Source organism: Lycium ferocissimum, chromosome 5 (assembly GCF_029784015.1).
Source record: "Lycium ferocissimum isolate CSIRO_LF1 chromosome 5, AGI_CSIRO_Lferr_CH_V1, whole genome shotgun sequence".
In the NCBI taxonomy this organism is placed as follows: Eukaryota; Viridiplantae; Streptophyta; class Magnoliopsida; order Solanales; family Solanaceae; genus Lycium; species Lycium ferocissimum.
The window spans coordinates 6,639,971-6,659,543 of record NC_081346.1 but is presented as its reverse complement, the minus strand read 5'-3'; the positions used below and the strand labels follow the sequence as shown (position 1 = coordinate 6,659,543).

The 19,573-nt window shown below is 33.1% G+C and overlaps 2 protein-coding genes across 3 annotated transcripts; both read right to left on the bottom strand.

Moving 5' to 3' along the window:
- Positions 1–1,415: 1,415 nt before the first annotated feature.
- On the bottom strand, positions 1,416–5,317 carry LOC132055675 (probable arabinosyltransferase ARAD1). Of its 2 annotated transcripts, XM_059447624.1 has the most exons (3): positions 5,094–5,317; positions 3,309–4,441; positions 1,416–2,112 (listed from the first exon to the last, which is right to left on the bottom strand). In XM_059447624.1, the coding sequence occupies exons 2-3, from the start codon at positions 4,260–4,262 to the stop codon at positions 1,588–1,590; spliced, it is 1,479 nt and encodes a 492-aa protein (XP_059303607.1). In that variant the 5' UTR covers positions 4,263–4,441; positions 5,094–5,317; the 3' UTR covers positions 1,416–1,587. The 2 variants fall into 2 exon arrangements, with proteins under 2 accessions (XP_059303607.1, XP_059303608.1); XM_059447625.1 differs by lacking the exon at positions 5,094–5,317 and having other exon boundaries at positions 3,309–4,619.
- A 1,762-nt stretch (positions 5,318–7,079) lies between these two features.
- On the bottom strand, positions 7,080–8,581 carry LOC132055673 (gibberellin-regulated protein 6-like). Its single transcript, XM_059447623.1, has 3 exons — positions 8,392–8,581; positions 8,261–8,294; positions 7,080–7,538 (listed from the first exon to the last, which is right to left on the bottom strand). Exons 1-3 carry the CDS (start codon positions 8,488–8,490, stop codon positions 7,357–7,359), a joined length of 315 nt encoding a protein of 104 aa, XP_059303606.1. The 5' UTR covers positions 8,491–8,581; the 3' UTR covers positions 7,080–7,356.
- Positions 8,582–19,573: the final 10,992 nt, after the last annotated feature.

Here is a 19,573-nt window from a genome sequence, read left to right as displayed (position 1 = left end):
GAATCTTAAACTTCTCTATATGTTTTGTCTTGGGACCCTCCCTCCTTTAATGTAACTTTAGTCTTCCAAATCCAATAAAAGATGAAACACAGGTTTATATGTACAAGAACTTGGTGTTGGATATGCAGAGTGTAGCCACAGACAAATCTCTTATTTTCTCATCATAGTTTCAGCCAAGAAAACATTTTATCCCTTCTGTTGGAGCAAGTGCAGAAAGATGTTGTGTCCTTCCTGTAGGGTGATGGTCCTAATTCTTTGTATTGGGTTCTTGTCAATTCAACCAGAGAAAGTTTCTGCTCTGAGAAGTATAGATCTTGCACTCAGATGGGGAGAAGGCAACTTATCTTTTCTGAGAAGTTCTCGGATTCTAAAGGCTGCTGTCGTGCAGGACCTGCATACACAGCTCAATATAGCGCCTGCACCTTCGATGACCTTTGATCCAAATCAATCGAACAAAAGAAGAGTGAGAAGAGGATCAGATCCCATCCATAATAAACGTGTGCAAGGATGAGATTTCAAGATTCATAAAGACAGGAAAAAACAGTTGCTTACTTTTGCATTTTTCTAAGAGAAAAACTCGAGGATGCTGGGCAATTCTGCGTCCTCAGACGTTCATGACACTGATCACTACCATTTGTTTTTAGTAGAAGTCTTTACCGAAAGCAGCAACTTCATGTGTTATGTAAAGCTAGAACCACAGAAAGACATTAGGATTTTAATGCTCATTCTCACATACAACAAATTGTTTTATATTTTCTGACCATATAGATAGCATGTTATCTTTAAACACCAGTAATTCTTGCATGTATGATGAAATGGAATTTTCTCTGGATTTTGCTGTTGACTGCAATTCTCTGCCTCAATTGCACTTGTGCTTATTGTGAAGACTTCCGGTTTCTGGTTTTCTTTTACTATACATGTTAGAGTTAGACAGAGTATCATTTATCATGGCATTGTCCTTCATTTTATACAATTCCACTTATGGTGAATCCTGGTGGTTAAAGAGAAACCTAGTTATCAGGCAGGCTAGTGGTACAAAACTCAGTCATTATAAAAAGAAGGGTTAATAACATATTTGGTCCCTCAGTTATTGGTGAATTCTAGTTTTCATCCTTGTGATATCCGACTATGCACATTTTAACCTTCAATTAATTGAAATGTTCATTTTTGATCCCTTTGCTTGTGAATATTCACGAATTTACCATAATTATTAGTCATTCCGCCACTTAATTACCCACGTGTCACGTTAAGCTTGTACTATTACTTCATATTTGATGGTAATATAGTTCTAAAAGTAGCTCAAATACGACACACTTCTTACATAAAAGGACTGAAAGCAGACATTCCAATTAATTGAAGATTTAATGTGCTTCACCAGATATCACAAGGACAAAAATCAGAATATACACCTATAATTTAGGGACCAAAAATGCTATTATCCGTAAAAAGAATTAACAAATTGTTCTGGAAACTGGCTACAAAAAAGCAAAAACATTCTCACACCACAAACTTGAGAATCCAGCACAACCTGGCATCTGATGTCCTAGAAGGACAGGATGATTGTTCGAAATTTCACATAAATAATCACTAACTCTGGTCTTTGATGAAAAGCTGCGACCTTTTATATCTGTTGTTCCGGTGATCCTTCAGATGTATAGATGACACCTTTCTTGAAACAGCCTGCCAAATCATATCCACTGCATCATTAGTTTGGGATGGATATTGATATTCAAAATGTTTGCTGAGCACCTTTATCCTTTCCCACATTTTGGTCCACTGATCTTCCTTCATTCCTTTAAGAAAGTTCAGAAGGTACCCCTTCTTTACAGCATCAGATGAATGGACAAACACACAAAACTCCGAGTAATCAAGAACATCTTCGAATGGGAGCTCAATCTCATCACTAATTATTACTGGAACACAGTGACTAGCAATGGCATCAAACAGGCGATTTGAAGAGGGAGTGTCTCCAGCAATATTTAGGCAGAATTTTGACGAGGCCATTCCTTTTCCAGCATCCCGAACACCATTTGCTTGGATACTTCCAAATGTGAAGTGTACATCTTTTTCATCTTTGAGAAGGTAGTATAATTCTTGACGAATCTCTCCACCCTGGTATTATAAGAGCAAGAAACAGATATATCAAATACACTCTTTTCGAGCTTAAAATGACATAAACAGGGAATTTTCAGTTTGTTGCTTAACATTTCACAATCTACATAAGAGGCCATTAAATCATCCTAACCATCGTACTCTTCGTTAGCATCAGTTTTCCATTACTTTTTTGTCCGAAGTGATACTACCAACTGCACTCAACTCGGGATTCTTCAATTGCATTTCTCTTTGAAAAGTTTAGAAGGAAATGGGATCTATTATGTTCTTATGATACCTAAATGTTAACAACTTTTGAATGCTGGATAGGGTATCAGAATTCTACTAGATATATCATACTTGGAGAAAAAGATGGAGGACTTTTAAGAAATAGTTTCACTTCTGTTTCAGAATGCGCTTGGTATATTCCAATCTTACAGCTCAGAGAAAAAGCAATATATTGAAGTGGTAGGTCAGAGATATAATAGTGCATGCTATAGGTGCTAAAACTTGCTCAGCACAAAGGGAAAACCCAAACCGATTAACTAGCATAGGGAACAAGAACATGATATCGGACCCAGTCCACCCATAAGGAGAATGTATTGTCTCATTAAACCATTAGCTGATCCTGCACTTAAACACTAAAACAGTTGCCTATAAATACACCAATATGTGTGTTGAAAGAAAATGTTTTTCCATCAAGAAAAAGACCTAGGGTTCATAAATTCTCTACTTATCTTAAGAGGGTAATTAGGTTGTGGAAACCAAGGGATTCTTCCGTTCTGTGATAATTCTTACTGAGCAGTATCATGGTTGAAAGAAATTCGCTACCGCAAGGAGTAATGTGTCTCCGAAACTGGTTTTTACAATGATTTCCTTCAAGTACAAAACACCCAAAAAATACACATTTTACTTTGTCTGAAAAGGGGAAGTATGTTTTTTTAATCAAGACAAAAAAAGAAGGTAAGTATGTAAAGGCTAAGTACCATACATTTACACTGATTTGTGAGCAAACATAGGTTGAATAAGACAGGAGAAAACTTCATCTGGCTCTCGTGTTCAAGTTTCACTGCCACTAAATACCCGGACCTCACAAACCAATGAAGGCTATCTTATATAGTTTGATTAAAGCATAGTTTTTATGCCACGGGAAATAGCAATATCATTAACAAACTAGTTAACTCATCAATTGCAGGTAGAAGCAGAGTAAAACTTACATCTTTTCTAAAAATTGCACCTTGAAAGTAAACTAATGTATCCCGTTGTCTGAAAGAGGGCGAGTTCCCAGCACTTATCGTCTGGACCATATGTTTGTAAGGAGCAATCACATCCTTTTCAATATTTGCTATTTCGGCTCCATATCTTCCAAAATCTGCAAGTACAAACATCGCAGAACCAAGCTTCTTTCTTGCATCCAACATACTATTGGGGTGGTGAGCTACTATCACATGATCCTTTCCGCCCCTTTGCTTCCACTCATCTCCACCTTTTAAAAATTCCACCAGTTTATCCTGCAGCACTCTATTGAGACTGAATCTTTCCTTCCCTTGAACCTTAGAATGCCTATTGTAACTCAACGACGAAAAGAAGGGCACAAAAATTACATCCGCTTCACTTGAATTCACCACTCTGACAGCAGTGCACGGTCTATTAATATTCGCGGTGTTTGAGGATAGAAGGTCAAGAGTAAGCCAATATTCAATGCTATGCTGTAAATTTAAGCCACCGGGGTACGAGGGTATTTGGCTCGGGTTACTAATACTAGGCCATGTTTCATCCTTACTTCCTTTCCAACCTAATAGCCCAAAGTGAAATTCAGGTGGTAAGTCATACATATACACTTTAAGAAGAGCTTGTTCTCGGCCACAAGATTTCCCAATTCCTAATCCACTGTAAGTTTCACAAGCTAAATCTTGGTTTTTCATTATTGGTTCATGTGGATTTTCAGGAACCAAGAAAGGAGCTTTAGATTCTCCACTTGTGACACTTGAGGTCAAGTAAACTGAAGTGGTATTAACAAGAATTAAATTGAAAACTGATTTGGGTATGAAAGAATTGTCAGCAAATTGAAGAAGGGACAGTGAAGAAATTATCAAAAGGAAAACAGAAATGGTTATTAAACAGAATAAATATCTTGAAGGTAGCATGCTTTTATCAGGAATTAGAGACATTGTGGAATATAATTTATCCAATAAACCAGAATAATCCTTTTTCAAGAACTTTCAGATACTTCCAAGGTGCAGGTGCAGGTGCAGGTGCATTCACACATATTCAATATACTTCAAATTTTGTTTCTTTTACCGCAAATTTCTGCTCTTAGATTGCAGAGGAAACAAATAGTCCTATTTACCTGAAAATATCAAAGATAAAATAGAACAAAAGCAGCTGTAATTCCAAAAGAAGAGGCACATATAAACAAAAAAAACTGTGTCAGCCGAAGAAAAAATTAAATCTTTCTCATTTGGGTCATCAAGAACACATAGGCAAGAAGTAAAGTAAAACAAAAACATAGACTGGAGAATTCAAAATCCAATCCAATGTTCAAGAATTTTCATAAACCTACACCAATGCATCCAGCAAAGCCTTGAAGTACTTATGAGAACAAAAGTTGGTAAAATGGTGATTTTCACCCCAAAATTTAGCTATCCAAACCCGTAAAGTTTGTTTCTTTTACCGCAAATTTCTGGTCATACACTGAGAAGGAAACAAATAGTCCTATTTACCTGCAAATATCAAAGGTAAAACTGAACAAAAGAAGCTGAAATTCCAAAAGATAAGGCACATATAAGTAGAACTGCGTCAGCTGAGGAAACAAAATCCAATCTTTCTCATTTGGATCATCAAGAACACAAAAAAAAAAAAAAAAAAAAAAAAAAGACTGGAGAATTCAAAATCCAATCTTTCTCATTTGGGTCATCAAGATTAATTAATAAGTAGCATTCAAGAAAGTAAAAAAGAAAAAAAAAAAAAAGCCTGCTAAAAGTAGAGAGATGAGTACATACCTGATAAAGCTCTGAAATACTAGTGCTTAGTCATGGTGGGTCACTCGAAAATTCAGACTTCCATAATAGTTACTAGACTGGACAATATTTTATTAGGAGTATACCCTAAGTTTCCTTTAATTGCGTTTAATATAATTATTTTCCTTTAGTCAATGCTCATTTACGCAAATCCTCTAGGAATCTGCAAAAATTGCTAAACTTAGCTGGGTGGAGAAGCTATGACTTTATTCATTAGTTCGCTGTAAACCAATAACATAAGACAGCACATGATGATTTTATGTTTTTTTTCGTTAATGGTATGGAGTCACAAATTGTGACGTATTTTCGTCGAAACGTTCTTTGATAATCCAATGGGCGAGTGTACAGTAGTAGTAGTAGTATTTTCTTAGATTAGTAACCAAATTATTATTTTTCTTTTATTTAAAAAACTTCCCACAATATTGGAATCGCGAAGAGGTAATAAGGATCTAATGCACATTTATCATTTGTAAGATCTTTTACTAATTAAGGCAAAATATATTAACAATTCTTTAAATTTATCAGTAAATTTCTTTAAAATACTCGGATACGTCATGTTTCAATTAAACATCTAAACACATGATAAAGTATTTATATCAGACATTTGAGACTCAAAGTTTAAAAAAATATTCTGCTCATATTTTTAATCGTTCATTACATAATTATACCTGCTAATCTTAATAAGAATAGAATAAAGGTTTTACGACCTATTAAAGTAAATGATGTGTCGATGGTGGCAAACAAACTGTGGATTCACGTAGTTTCAAAACCTAATTTGAGGGACATAATAATGGTAGGTTCACCTAGAATCACCAAATCGAGACACAGGAAGAAGAATATTGTACCAGAGATGACTCATTTGCTCATGCAATTACTGCCACTATCACCTGTTTAGCATTTGGCGCCGTCCAGAAAAATCTTTTTAAAAATCATTCTTTCGAATTTCAAATATTAATCCTTTGGTGAATTAAATTTATCTTAAAATATTTGATGTCTTAGAAAGTTAATTATTTATCACTATTATTTTCTCGGATTAACTCCTACTTTCAATTAATAGTGCTAATTGAATAAGATACGTAATGAAAGATAACTGATAATCGAAATAAATACTTTTTAGATTAAAGTTATTAAATATTGTTCTCAAGATTTGTGTAAAAACGAAAAAAACCCATCTGAGACTAGTGATTTCGCCTTTCAAAGTGTAATCTTTTATCAATTGTCGGTTGTCTCTGCCACAACTTTTGTGTTCAGTATTTGCTTTAAGTATTTTATTTTTATTTCCTTCTTCAGAACAACATGATCATTGTCTCACTTTTGGTTCCGGACAACCCACTTGACTAATTGTAAAAGAAAATGACATTATGTCCAAACATAATTACAAATCATGTCCAAACGGTAACTAAACTGTATAATACTAACCCTCTATCTCGATCCCACTTGACTAATTGTAAAAGAAAATGACATTATGTCCAAACATGATTTCAAATCATGTCCAAACGGCAATTAAGTTGTCTAATACTTACCCTCTATCTCGATCTATTTGAAGTACTTCTTAATAATTTAACTTCTCGTTTTACCCTTAATTAATCATAAAATTATTTATGATTTATTTTACACTAAAAATTTCAAAATCTATTGTTTTTCCTTAAATTTTATATTTAGTCCAAATTCATCTCATATGATGAGACGGGAAATATCATTTATGGCCTTTGCTGGGAGTGGTCTTTAATTTTTATTAAGCAGAATTTGCATGGAAAGATTTGCAAAAGGCAGAATTAGCCATAATTTGCAAAGGCAGAGGGCAAAAGTTAAAAACCACCAATTTGAGGGGCAAAACTTAAACGACCACCAATTTGAAGGGCAAAAATTAAAGACCACCCCAAATGAAGGGCAATCTGCACAAAAAAAAGCTTTTGTAATAGGCAGGCAATTTAAGGGTAACATAACAATAGACCAAAAAGACCAAAAGAATCTGAACAACATTTGTTATAATATTAGAAAAAAGTAAAACATAACAATAGACCAAAAAGAATTGGTCAAACAGCTCTCATATCGGGCAACACAAAAGTATTCTGCCCATAGGAGCAATACATGAGTAAAAAGTACACCTTTTAACACAACAGCAAGGTCATACAACTAATGACCTTTTGATTCAAACGAAATAATAGTAGTAATAGGATCAAGAAGACCAATAAACAACATTATCAATAATTAGAGGAGCAATGTAGTGGTAAAATAAATAAATTTAAGGGCACTTGGGTCCTCCTTCCTTAGTCTTCCAGTTGTTGTAGCATGGGCAAACACCTTTGTTTCCATAGAAACCTGGCGGAACACAAAGGCATGTCTTGCAGCATTTCTGGCAGAAGAACATGCATGGCTTGTGGTACTGTGTCCTGCTACATCTCCTCGTACATTGTGGCAGGCATTCTGTTAAACAACTTTAATTAGTACATTGATAACACTTAAATATATAGTGATGATTAATTAGTCCATTAAAGTTATGGTAGTAGTGTAAAAATTGACTGGTCAAATAAGGTCAAAGCAAAGGCCGGTGGTTCTCGAAATTGGTTAACTTTGACATATTTGCAATTTGCTAGGAAACTGAGCTATTTTCTGGGACTCCGAGGCTATTGTGCGTTTAGCAGTTAGGGTAGGTTGCAGCTATTTATATAACAGTACTCTGAATTATGATAGTACTAGTCATAAACAATTAGCAGAAATCACAGTTTACGATGCAAAGGAATATTAGTCACTTTAACTGTAGTTAAGCATCTGGTTAACTTTAGGAGTTGCCACATTTTTTATTATGAGAAAGAAGTGTAGTGTTCGTCAACAGACAAAGATTTCTAATACTATTCAGCTCAAAATTTTAACGATCTCTGGCTAAAATTGAGTTATTTATTAGGTAGAATTAAAGGCAGACCCAGAATTTAAAGATCATGAGTTCGGCATTTTAGTTATTTCAAGTTATTGAGTTCTCAATTAATAATTTGTACTACATATTTAGTACACTTTTACATATAAAATATAAGATTTGGACCAAAGCTAATGGATTCAACTAAATCGTAAGTTATACTCTAGCTCCCTGAGTGTTGCAAGATGATGGGGGCTAAAAATAGAGAGTAAATGTAAAGAGATCAGAAGCTTACGTGATGGCTTCAAGCTCCCTGGACCATACCTTGACTGGAATTATAACCAATTTGTTGTTAGAAACTTAGAATATATGAAACAGTGTCTCATGAGAATAATGTGAAAAAAATAATTGAAAAAAGAAACTTACACCATCAAGGTGGTACTGGGCATCTGCAGCAAGAACAGTGGTTGCAACCATGGAAATGGCAATGAGTGCCAAAAGAAAAAATGAAACAAGCTTCGCCATTGCTGATTTTGCTTAATAGAAAGCAAAAGAAAAGAATACAAAAGAGAGGTTTTTTTGTGAAGTGTTTATGTAAGAGTGAGTGATGAAAAGTGGTAAGGAGTTTGGACTATTTATAGACCCCTTTTAGGTTGATGGGATCAATTAATTAATTTAGTAAATATCTAAAGAATTTGATCTGAGTTTGAAGCCGTCTTCCTATTATGCCCCTCAATGGGGTCATACTACTAGTACTCCTTTAATTCTTTAAGCATTGGAACTCTATCCCCACTTGTGGGTCCGTAAATGTCATTTCCCCTACTTCACCAATTTGTGCTTTGCAATTTGTAAGATTGTATGCCTCCAACAATTGGATCTGTTGAGTAAATGAGTCCAATAATGTACTCCGATATTATATTGGCATTGTTTGATCAGCTTGACATATGATTTATTTCATGGGGTACTTGTTATGTTCTACTAGATAGACTAACTTTTTGTGTCTCTTCTTGGATTTTACTTTTCACTATTTTCATCTTGCTCTATTTATTGCTCGACCTCACTCTTTGTGTTCTTGATTCCAATTTTCCAATAATATATGTCTATGCAGTTTATTTGTGTTGATTGTTAAAATATAGACGGTCAAGAAAATATCCAATCAAAACCATTTGGTTGCAATTTACCTCAACTAAAAGGGATTTATTAGACATTAAAGATGTTTGTATAGTGGAATATTTATTTTCTCTGGGGGGTGGGCATTTGGTTGGGTGGGGGTGGGAGGGTGTTTAAGATATATAAAAAAAAAATATAGAACAGGCCGGTGCATACAAATATAGCAGAACACAAGATGGTAGTTACGGAATCCAGACAGCAGTCCAACACATGCAAGAGAGATCAGGGAATGGATGAGCTTTCTTGGCATAAATAAATTACAATTGGACTAAAATGGGGAAATAAAGAAATGAAACATTGATTCATTTTGGCTGCAACATAGCAGAGACGGATGATCTAAAATGAATTCAACGAATTCAAAAGCTCATTATTTTCACCTCAAAATATTTGTACAAGAAAGCTTTTAATAATGAAAACATTATCACATATATTTCGTACCTATTGGCTCTAAATTTTAGATTCACTTCTACAACAAAGTACATGTATTAATTACTGTCGGACGTATCCTTTTAATAGAGGCGGAACTCGAAAATAAGTTTATGGGTTCTGTATTATAAAAAAGACAGTATAAAAAAGACAGTTTATTAAGTTTGGATAATGATTTATACAAATGAATTTTAAGACAAAAGTACAAGGTCTGGATCAAAGCTACTGGATTCTATGGAACTCATTGATAAACTAGTGGCTTTGCCCCTGCATTTATGGTCCGAGTTCGGCAAAACTTAATAATTTTACCATTCAATTGTCTTAACATCCATTAAATGTAAGCATGCAAATTATAAATATAGTATTCAATAACTCCAAAATACAAAAATTCAGAACTCATAAATTTTAAAATTAATCTCTAGTTTTGATTTAGTATTTGAACCTTTGCCATTGGATAGAAAGACTGCAAATCACATGGGTGTTGGAATCATAAAAGGAAGGTCAGGACCTTATCAAGAAGATGATGAATTCAAGAAAGCGTGGATTGGATTTGTGAAAATGAAGTGGATATGCAGATGTGAAAGAGAGAATTGAAATATGAAATAAAGAAAAAGGAAGATGAGGTCCATAAATGAATGGAAAATTCAAGTTGTAGAGAGGAAAAAAAAAAAAAAAGAGGGTGCATGTGCAAGCATTTGGGCATCACATGACCAAAAGATGCACCCATACACAGATGAGGAAACATTATTTCCGCACTGTGTGCTGTAATCAATTCAATTATTTCTACCTCCACATGCAAACATGCTGATGTTACATTGCCCTCTATTTTTCTTTGCCTCCAGTTGCTCTTTTAAGAAAGAAAAGCATTCTTTATCCATTCTTTTCAGTCACTAATAGTAAAGTACCATGCTTTTTGACACACTTTTGTAACAATATCTGTGGACATACGTAAAAATTCTTCCCTTTTACTTTAAATGATACTTCTTTTTTGGTTTTTTAAGGAAAAATATATTATAAATTTGAAAATAATTAATTTTACATTTCTCATTCTGTTTTAATGAGAAACTATTATAACACAACACATGTTATGGTATATTTAAGCTCATAAATTTCAGAAATCTTATTTCGTTTGTAAATCCGTACCGATCAAAGTATGTCACATAACGGATGAAGTATAATACATATTTGATTAACTGCATTAATTGTGTAAAGATTAGATCAGCGTATCTTAGCATGTTTTGTATATACAAGTTAGTTACCATTTTTATCAGATTAGCATTAAATTATTATTGTTATTTTTAGGTGAGATGATTATGTAAATATCCTTACACTATCTTGTGTTGGTGAAAATACCATAAATTACAGTTGAAAATAAAATTAAAAATAAAGAACAAAGTAAATAATATTCTTCACGCTGAGGTGCGAATATCTCGCTCTCTTGAAGGATATTCAAGCCCACTGCGGTACAATCTTCACCTCCAAAGAAGAACACCTGACTTGTCCCCTCTGTGATACAATGTACTCGTCAACGTCGTGTGACTCAAACAACTCCGGACTAGTTGAAGAGTCAAAAGCTCCACCATAAGAACACCTTCCATCAACTAAATAATACTCTTTTTTAACTTTCTTTTTCATGCAATCTCAACGTTTCGACCCCACAATGTAAGGATGACTTATATTTACAGGTTTCGAAATTCATCCTTGAAATAAATTAGAAAAAAAAAAGTGGGAAGGTGGAGAAATAATATAGGTAGATAATGGAAGAATTATGGCATGACTTACAAGACATAAAAGGGGGGAAATGTGGATGAATAAATATGATAATGGCGAGGTAAGTTACAAAGAAAATTAAGACCACATTCATCCTTTTTAATAGCCACAACGTGAATGGGAAAGGCTGCACAATTGTTGATAAATTTGGCACTTTAATATAATATACTTAATATTAAAATGCTCATAACCTAACAATCCCCCACGATGCGCTCTAGACCCATGAATTTTTTGGGCTTCAATCCCACCCCCTCGATGCTCTCCAGACCCTTTCTCTTGCAAAGGCCTTTGTCTATAAATCTGCAAGATTGTCACAAGATTTAACACAATCAATGTTTATGGTATACCACTTTTCACAAATGATCTCAAAGTATAGTATTTCTCCTTTTAGGCCTTGATTTACTGTCACAATAACGGTTTTGTACTCTACCAATAATATTGGTGTTATCACAATAGATTAAAATAGAAGGAATTGATTTTCAAAATAAGACATTTGAAATAATAAATTTCTCCACCAATTCGAGCTGAAGTTAAAGCAATAACCTCAGCCTCCACGATAGAGTACAATAATAATTTTTATTTCCAACAAACAACACCAAAATATTCTTATCTGCATCAAAAACGCCTTTGAGTATAACAGGATATTTTTTTATATAACAAGACACCAACTTTCTTATCAAGTAAATATACCTGGTTTGCTGCTAAGTACTTCTACTGCATACACAATATCAAGCCAAGTGCAGTCAGTCACATATCTCATATTTAAGCTAGCATACTCCTTTTTGATTCATCACTATGTTTCACTTTGAATTGGAAATAAATAAACACCTAATCAAAAGGAATTGCAACACATGCACAAAATTGTACTTCACAATTTTCTCGACATAACGTGACTGATTAAGGAAAAAATTATCGCATGTTTTTACATTTTTTCCAAGAATGAAATTTGCCTCACTTAGATTTCTCACGTCAAAATGTTTGCTACACATATTTTTTTGTTTAATTTAACAACACAAATGTGAGAGCCAAAGATCAACAAATGATCAACTATTGAAGCAAAAATAACATGTGAATTTTTCAAGATTAATACATGCACTTGCCACACTTTATAAAACATTCTCAAAGATGCAGAAATCATTTTTCATGATAAATATTTTTTTCAAATCTTTAGCCTCCACTATTTTGAGAATTTAAATAACAATTTATACTTTTGAAAAGTAGTATCACTTTATTCATAAAAATATAAGGTAATTTTTTTCATCTCTTAAAGAGATCTAGCGCCGTCGAAGCGAAATGGTGTTGAGCTCTTCTATCTTGGTATTTGCTATTTTTCAAACTGCAACAAAGATTTATCTCCTTAAAATTGTTGGTGAAAATACCACAATTACAATAAATTACAGTTGAAAAATAAAATTAAAAAAGAAGAACAAAGTAAATAAATATTCTTCAGGCTGAGATGCGGATATCTCGCTCTCTTTAAGGAGATTCAAGCCACTGCGGTACAATCTTCACCGGTGTAATAATAACACCCTTGACTTGTCCCCTCCACGATACAACAACCTGTCAACGTCGTGTGCCTCAAACAACCCCGGACTAGTTGAAGAGTACAAAGCTCCACCATAAGAACACCTTCCTTCAACTAAATAATACTCTTTTTTAAGTATTTATAGGTAAAGAAATTTATCCTTGAAATAAATTAGAAAAAAAGTGGGAAGGTGGAGAAATAGTACACGTAGATAATGGAAAAATTATGGCATGAGTTACAAGACATAAAAGGGGGAAAATGTGAATGAATAAATAGGTTAATGGTGAGGTAAGTTACAAATAAAATTAAGACCGCATTCATCCTTTTTAATAGCTACTAACGTGAATGGGAAAGGCAGCACAATTGTTGATAAATTTGACACTTTAATATAATATATTTAATATTAAAGTGCTCATAACTCAACATCTTGTTAAACTATATATTAAAATTACGCAATAGAATAGTGAAGTAACACTTGTTTTTGGCCAAGAATGATATTTATCTATTTTCTCCTTTTTTTAAAACTTTTCTCTTATATTTTGATTATTTTTCTACTATTTTTTTTTTTTTTTTTTTTATGTAGTATCTTATTGTAACAACATTATACGACTCAATAGGGAGTGCTTTGCCCCCATTGTGGGACTATCCCGTACAAATTTGGATTTAGTCGACAGCCCCAATGCAGGTACCGAAGACCAAATGGGAAACCAAAAAAAAAAATTAAAAGCCTCAATTTTTACTAATCCAACTTTTCTTATTATCACCGTTCTTATTTCATTAACCACCAAAATTGAATTAAAACCTACACAACACCACAAAAGATGGATATTTTGAAGTTGAATATTACAAAAAACAAAAAGCTATCAACTTGAAGCATACAAACTCAAACACCTCAAAGTTTACTCACAAGTCTCTATCGGCTCTACGATTTACGTGTTTACGATTCCATATTTCAAAAAGCAAATAAAAACAAATCCACCTCCTATAAGTCAGATTTGGAGATTGCTCTTCTGATTTCGACAAATACTATCTCAGCGAGTTTGCGGAAGTCTGATTGTGATGTTTGAATCAATTGTCTGGAATTTTGCTTTAAATGAAATATTTGGAACCCATCAAGTTGTTTTCCTACTATTTTTTTGGTGTTATTCTTGACATGTTAGGAGTAAAATTTTACCCTTCAGAATTTTGTCTGGGTGTGTTTTTGTTGACAAAGTAACATGGGGCATTACTATTAGATATTACTGTGACCAAACACGTTGCCAAATACTTGTAGAGTGTAGTCATGAGATAAGTACTGGAGTAGCATTCGTGATGCGCTAGATGGTTTGAAGATTGTATGACAAAGACTTGAAATGGACATTTTTTCATCTAAAATCAAGTTAGTTCAGAAGTTCCTACTCCAAAAAAATGTTTCTAATTTCAGGGTTTAATTATTTTTCTTCTATTGCTTCGACAGACAAAAATCTAAAAGCTATGTTGACCAGACAAATTTTTCATTAATTGGTTACAATTAATATATAGGTACATAATTTTACTAATATTTCTTTATACGAGTGTTCTTTACATTATATTTAAAATATCAAAATTCTCTAATACATTTTCTAATAAATATTAATTATTAATAATAATGAAAGGTGAGGGGAGTATTTTAAGACCAAAGGTCTTCAATAAATATTACTACTTTTTGTTTTTGTTTTACACAAATAAATATTATTGATGAATAATGTTTAAAAAACAATAGAGGGTGAGAGCAGTAACGAAAGACCAAATGTCATCAATAAATATTAATTTTATGATAATTAATGGAGTATTAGTTATTGATATATATATACTACCTCTACGTATTATGAAGATGATTGCTCATCGAGTACTCTGTTACTACAAATCTACAAACATTGTGATGCTTTAATTTGTATTTGTTTCTCTATTTTAATTTTTCATATGTATTTTGTTATACAATTGTGTTCCGTTATAGTGGTATGTATATTTTACATTACATATTTGTTTATTGTTTTGTACTATAAATTTTTGCGCGGGTAAATTAAGTAGTATATTGTATATGTTCAGTAAATTAACTACATACACAAGACTCTCTGCCTTCAATATAGACTTGCCGTTAGACCACTTTGCTGTCTTTTACCTCTCCCGATTTTGAACTCTGAAATTCAATTGGAAATGCATCGCACCATAGTTTAATCTGAAGTTGTTTGTTGAGCAGGTAAGGGCAGAAAATTATAGTACAAACTTAGTACTTATTCCGCTCAATTTATGTGGTATATTTTCTTTTTATTCTTTTCAAAAAAATGTTAACTTTCTAATTCTATATTTAGAAATAGTTTATCTTTTAATTTACCAAAAGAAAAAGTTTAACTTTAAAATTCTCATTTTATCTTAATGAGATAATTCATAGCCATATAAATATCTAAGACTTATTTTAGACATAAAAAAAATATTACTATTAGTTTTCGTATTTTTTAAAAAACTATATATATGATCAAATAGTAACACATTTTGGAAATAGAAATCCTTTGATCGGATAGCGATGTTACACGTTACAACTTGTTTGGAATTGATTTCGGACATATAGAATTTCAGCAAGTAACAGATCCAATCTAGAAAGTTCCATTAAATTAATGTGAGGTTGCATAGCATGTATCATACAATGGCGGGTCGTCATAGAAGATACAAAGAGCCAGCCTTTGATATTAGGCATAAGTCATCGAGCGCCTCCTAAGTTGTCGTAATCTACTTAGACACCTCAATTCAAATTTGTTCTTATTAGACACAAGTGACAATCTGACGAAAAAAACGAAGTGCGTGTAACTCACACGCGAATATCATAGCAGTTGAACGAATCATATGGTGACATGTGGCAATTACATCCAAATAATTTTAAACTTTATTTATTTAATTCAAAAAGACATTTCAAAGAAAAAAAACTTTTTTTTTCTTCTAATTAACTGCCCCCCTCCTCCCTCCCCCCCCCCCTCTCGTCGAACCCACTCCCCCTTTACCGGCGCAGCTCCCACACGTTGCCACTACGTTTCAGCTTCTTCCCAACTAGTAACCATTTTCCCCATCCCATTTCCCACATTGTTATGAGGAGCAAGAACGGGAAGAATTAATTAGCTCATATCAATCTTGTCGGAAAAAATGGAGTTTCACCTGATTTTTTTTTGATATGTAGATTTGATTACTTTTTCTAAGTGGAATCTGTGGACAACTTTAGCGGCTGCCAGATGACTTACGCCTTGATATTATAGTACAATAGCATCAGACTAAAAAGCTGTAGCATATTTATAAGGGAAAAGGGTCAAATATACCCCTCTGCTTTATTTTACTGGCTAACTTTGCCCTCCGTTAGCTAAAGTAGTCAAATATACCCCTCTGTTAGCCAAAGTACACAGATATACCCCTTAATGGATGGAAAATCCCAAATCAAACCAAATTACCCATTTATCAAAACTTATCCATGCCCCATCACTAAGACCGACTCGACCCACAAAATTATTTCCCCCCCCCAAAATTAGTCAGCATACTGTTTGTGCTCATCACACAAAAACATGAATTTATGTTTTGCTTTCCATTCATTTGGTTAAACTTTAAACTATGGAGATTATGTCGCTGCACATGGAGGATTTGAATGGATTGGTGGGTTTGGTAACCACAAAGATGCCTTCTTATCTCTCTATGCAAATTTACCTGCCTTTTATGCCTTATCAAACTGTATTTTTAATAGGAAACCAGAAGATAGAAAGTTGATGCTCCCTAAGTTCAAGAAATTATGAGGCCATACATCCATTCCTTACAAACCTGTTAATCTCTAATTTATTCTTTTTTTTTTGGTCGAAAGGAAAATTTTATTTCAACCATGTATGATAATTACATAGCCACTAGCTCATGGGACTCTAGAGCTCGATCTCATCAATATCTTTTTTCCTATCTATACAAGATCTAATTTATTCTTATTAGTAGTTAAGTTACACAACAAAATGATCGGTGAAGGTTTGTGTGATTTGAGCCAAAAGACTACTGACGAGTCAGTTTGGGATGCTATTGATAAAACCTTAAGTGCAGCCATATGAACAAAACCTTAAATTGCATAACTTTGAGTTTGTTAATTAGTTGACATATAACCAAGCCGTGCATTATTTCCAGAAAAGAAGGTACCAACTAGTTCTACTTTAAGAATCACGATAAACTCATATGCATAAACATTGAAAGAGTTTCACATTACATTAACAAACCATATTACAAACCAAATTGGGTGGGGGAAATAATTTTGTGGGTCGGATCGGTCTAAGTGATGGGGCATGGGTAAGTTTTGATAAATGAGTAATTTGGTCTGATTTGGGATTTTCCATCCATTGAGGGGTATATCTGTGTACTTTGGCTAAAACAGGGGTATATTTGACTACTTTGGCTAATGAAGGGTAAAGTTAGCCAATAAACTAAATTAGAGGTATTTGACCCTTTTCCATATATATAAAGTAATCCTCTCTTTATTTTAAGTAATACTCTATTTTAGTTTTTAATTCTTATATTATACTTAATGATATGGTTTTATAATCACATAAATATCATTACATCAAGCTATGTGTGAAGCAAAGTTAATGTAGTCAAATATATGTCTTTCTTCTCTCTTCCCTAGAATAAATTTCGAATTAATTGATATGAATCAACATACATATTCTTTTGGAGTCTAGATTAGAATAATAGCTTTATCCAGTTTGGCGAGATATACCCCATCTATGTTCTAGATGGGTAGATTTTCTTAGATAAAGTATCTAAAGAATTGGATTCTATCTCCAACTTTTTCTCTCCTCCTCGTTCAAACGAATTTGAATACGTAATACATATTCGAAAGGTAAAATTGGTTAATTGTTGAAAGGCTCAAAAGCTCTTCTTACTTAGAATAGGTCGTCGACTTTCTTTAGGAAGTAAGTTGGAAACATTGGAATTAATGTTCAAGACTAATCTGCTCATAGTGGCAAAATAATTGATTTGAAGGAAGAAGATTGAAAAGGCAGTATAATTGCAGGAGACTGTACCACAATGATAGCAAAACAAGAACATGTGCACTTAACAGATGTACAGTTTAATTTACAGCAAATGAGTGAACATGGAGCAACCTTAGTCAATGTATTAAATCCCATCCATCTCTGACATTAATACTTCTGCTTTTCATGTACGATATATGCTTTTACCATTCCTCATGTGCCGCCTTTAATTTTCTGAATTTTGGTCCATCGCTTAGTTTTTTTTTTTCTTCTAAATAAAATATATTTAAATCTTATTATTATTTGGCAATGATAGGATGGAGTTATACTTAGCCAAAGGTGATCAGTGGAATATTTTTCATTGAAAAATTATCCATATGTATAAGTCAAATGAATGGTAATTGCTGTTGATAGTACACATTGATTAAATCTTGACTATTCTTAATGAAATTTACAATTTTGTGCCACTGCACCAACGCCTAAACCTTTGATAGCGAATATGGAGTTCATAAATAATTTCAGAAAGAAGGGTAAATAGCCACTTTTAGACTGCTAAATATATATTTAGCCGGTATTTCAAAACCATTTAACATTTAGCAACATTTTAATGAGAAAATAAATTTGGACAAAAATACATTAGTTAAAACACGGAAAACTTCTAGCATAGCATGCCTCCAAAATTTTGAACTTTTATAAGTGACAAGTGAATACTGTGAATTAACAGACACCAAACCAATCGGCCTTTTCATCAATATATATATATATATATATATATATATATATTAACAGACACCAAACCAATCGGCCTTTTCATCAATATATATATATATATATATATATATCTCACTCCTATACCTTTCCCAAATCATGCCCATAATCAAAAACGATAAGAGAAATGTTCCAGACTAGAATTGATATGAGTTTTCGTGTTGGTAGGAACAAATTCATGGCAAGCAATAAAGGAGAGAAAAGTGTGAAGTGAAATAGTAGTACTCTGTTAGAAGTAGATATGTAGCTTTTAACTTGGACATCGACACAAGAATAATATACTCTAGGGATATATTCTAGGAGACGACAAAAGCGCAACAAGAAGTAAATTAAAGTGGTCCACGAAACTATTATGAAGTTCACATACAAAAGTTCGAACTTCAACATAATGTGTTGGAGTTCACTTCTAAAAGATTAAAACTTTATCATATTTTACTGAAGTTTCACTTCTAAAAATTTATAATTCCATCACAGTATGTTGTAGCTTCACATAAAATGAAGTTTTCCAACTCTAGCACCGTATGCTAGAGTTTTACTTGTAAAAGTTTCGAACTTCAACACATTATACTGGAGTTTCTTTGTATTTTAACTAGGGATATTTCTATTCAAAATTTATTTTTGCATTAATGGCTATTTCTAATTACATTTTAGATACTAAATAGACTTTAACGACCGATACACGAAATGACAAAACCACCAAATATTTACAATAATGTCTCTTCTTGGGCATTTTTAAGAATCTTCACTAACTCAATCGATTTTTCCATCAATATCCCTTAAACTATCATCATTCCCCTGAAGCCACTAATGCAGGTTATGGACTAAGCTACTGCAAAGAACTTTAGAAAGCGATATTATTTAAATATTATTTCCTTTTGTTAACAAAAACATTTCTTGTGATTGGTTAATCGCCATTAGATCAGTGTTAGCTGGCGACATTTATTGTTAA

Excerpts from the sequence above, each read along its gene's own strand:
- LOC132055675 (XM_059447624.1), bottom strand. The coding sequence starts at position 4,262 with ATGTCTCTAATTCCTGATAAAAGCATGCTACCTTCAAGATATTTATTC. Across the intron at positions 2,113-3,308 it reads GTGCAATTTTTAGAAAAGAT|GGTGGAGAGATTCGTCAAGA; the intron begins GTAAGTTTTACT and ends TTATAATACCAG.
- LOC132055673 (XM_059447623.1), bottom strand. The coding sequence starts at position 8,490 with ATGGCGAAGCTTGTTTCATTTTTTCTTTTGGCACTCATTGCCATTTCC. Across the intron at positions 8,295-8,391 it reads CCCAGTACCACCTTGATGGT|TCAAGGTATGGTCCAGGGAG; the intron begins GTAAGTTTCTTT and ends TTATAATTCCAG. Across the intron at positions 7,539-8,260 it reads AGGGAGCTTGAAGCCATCAC|AATGCCTGCCACAATGTACG; the intron begins GTAAGCTTCTGA and ends GTTGTTTAACAG.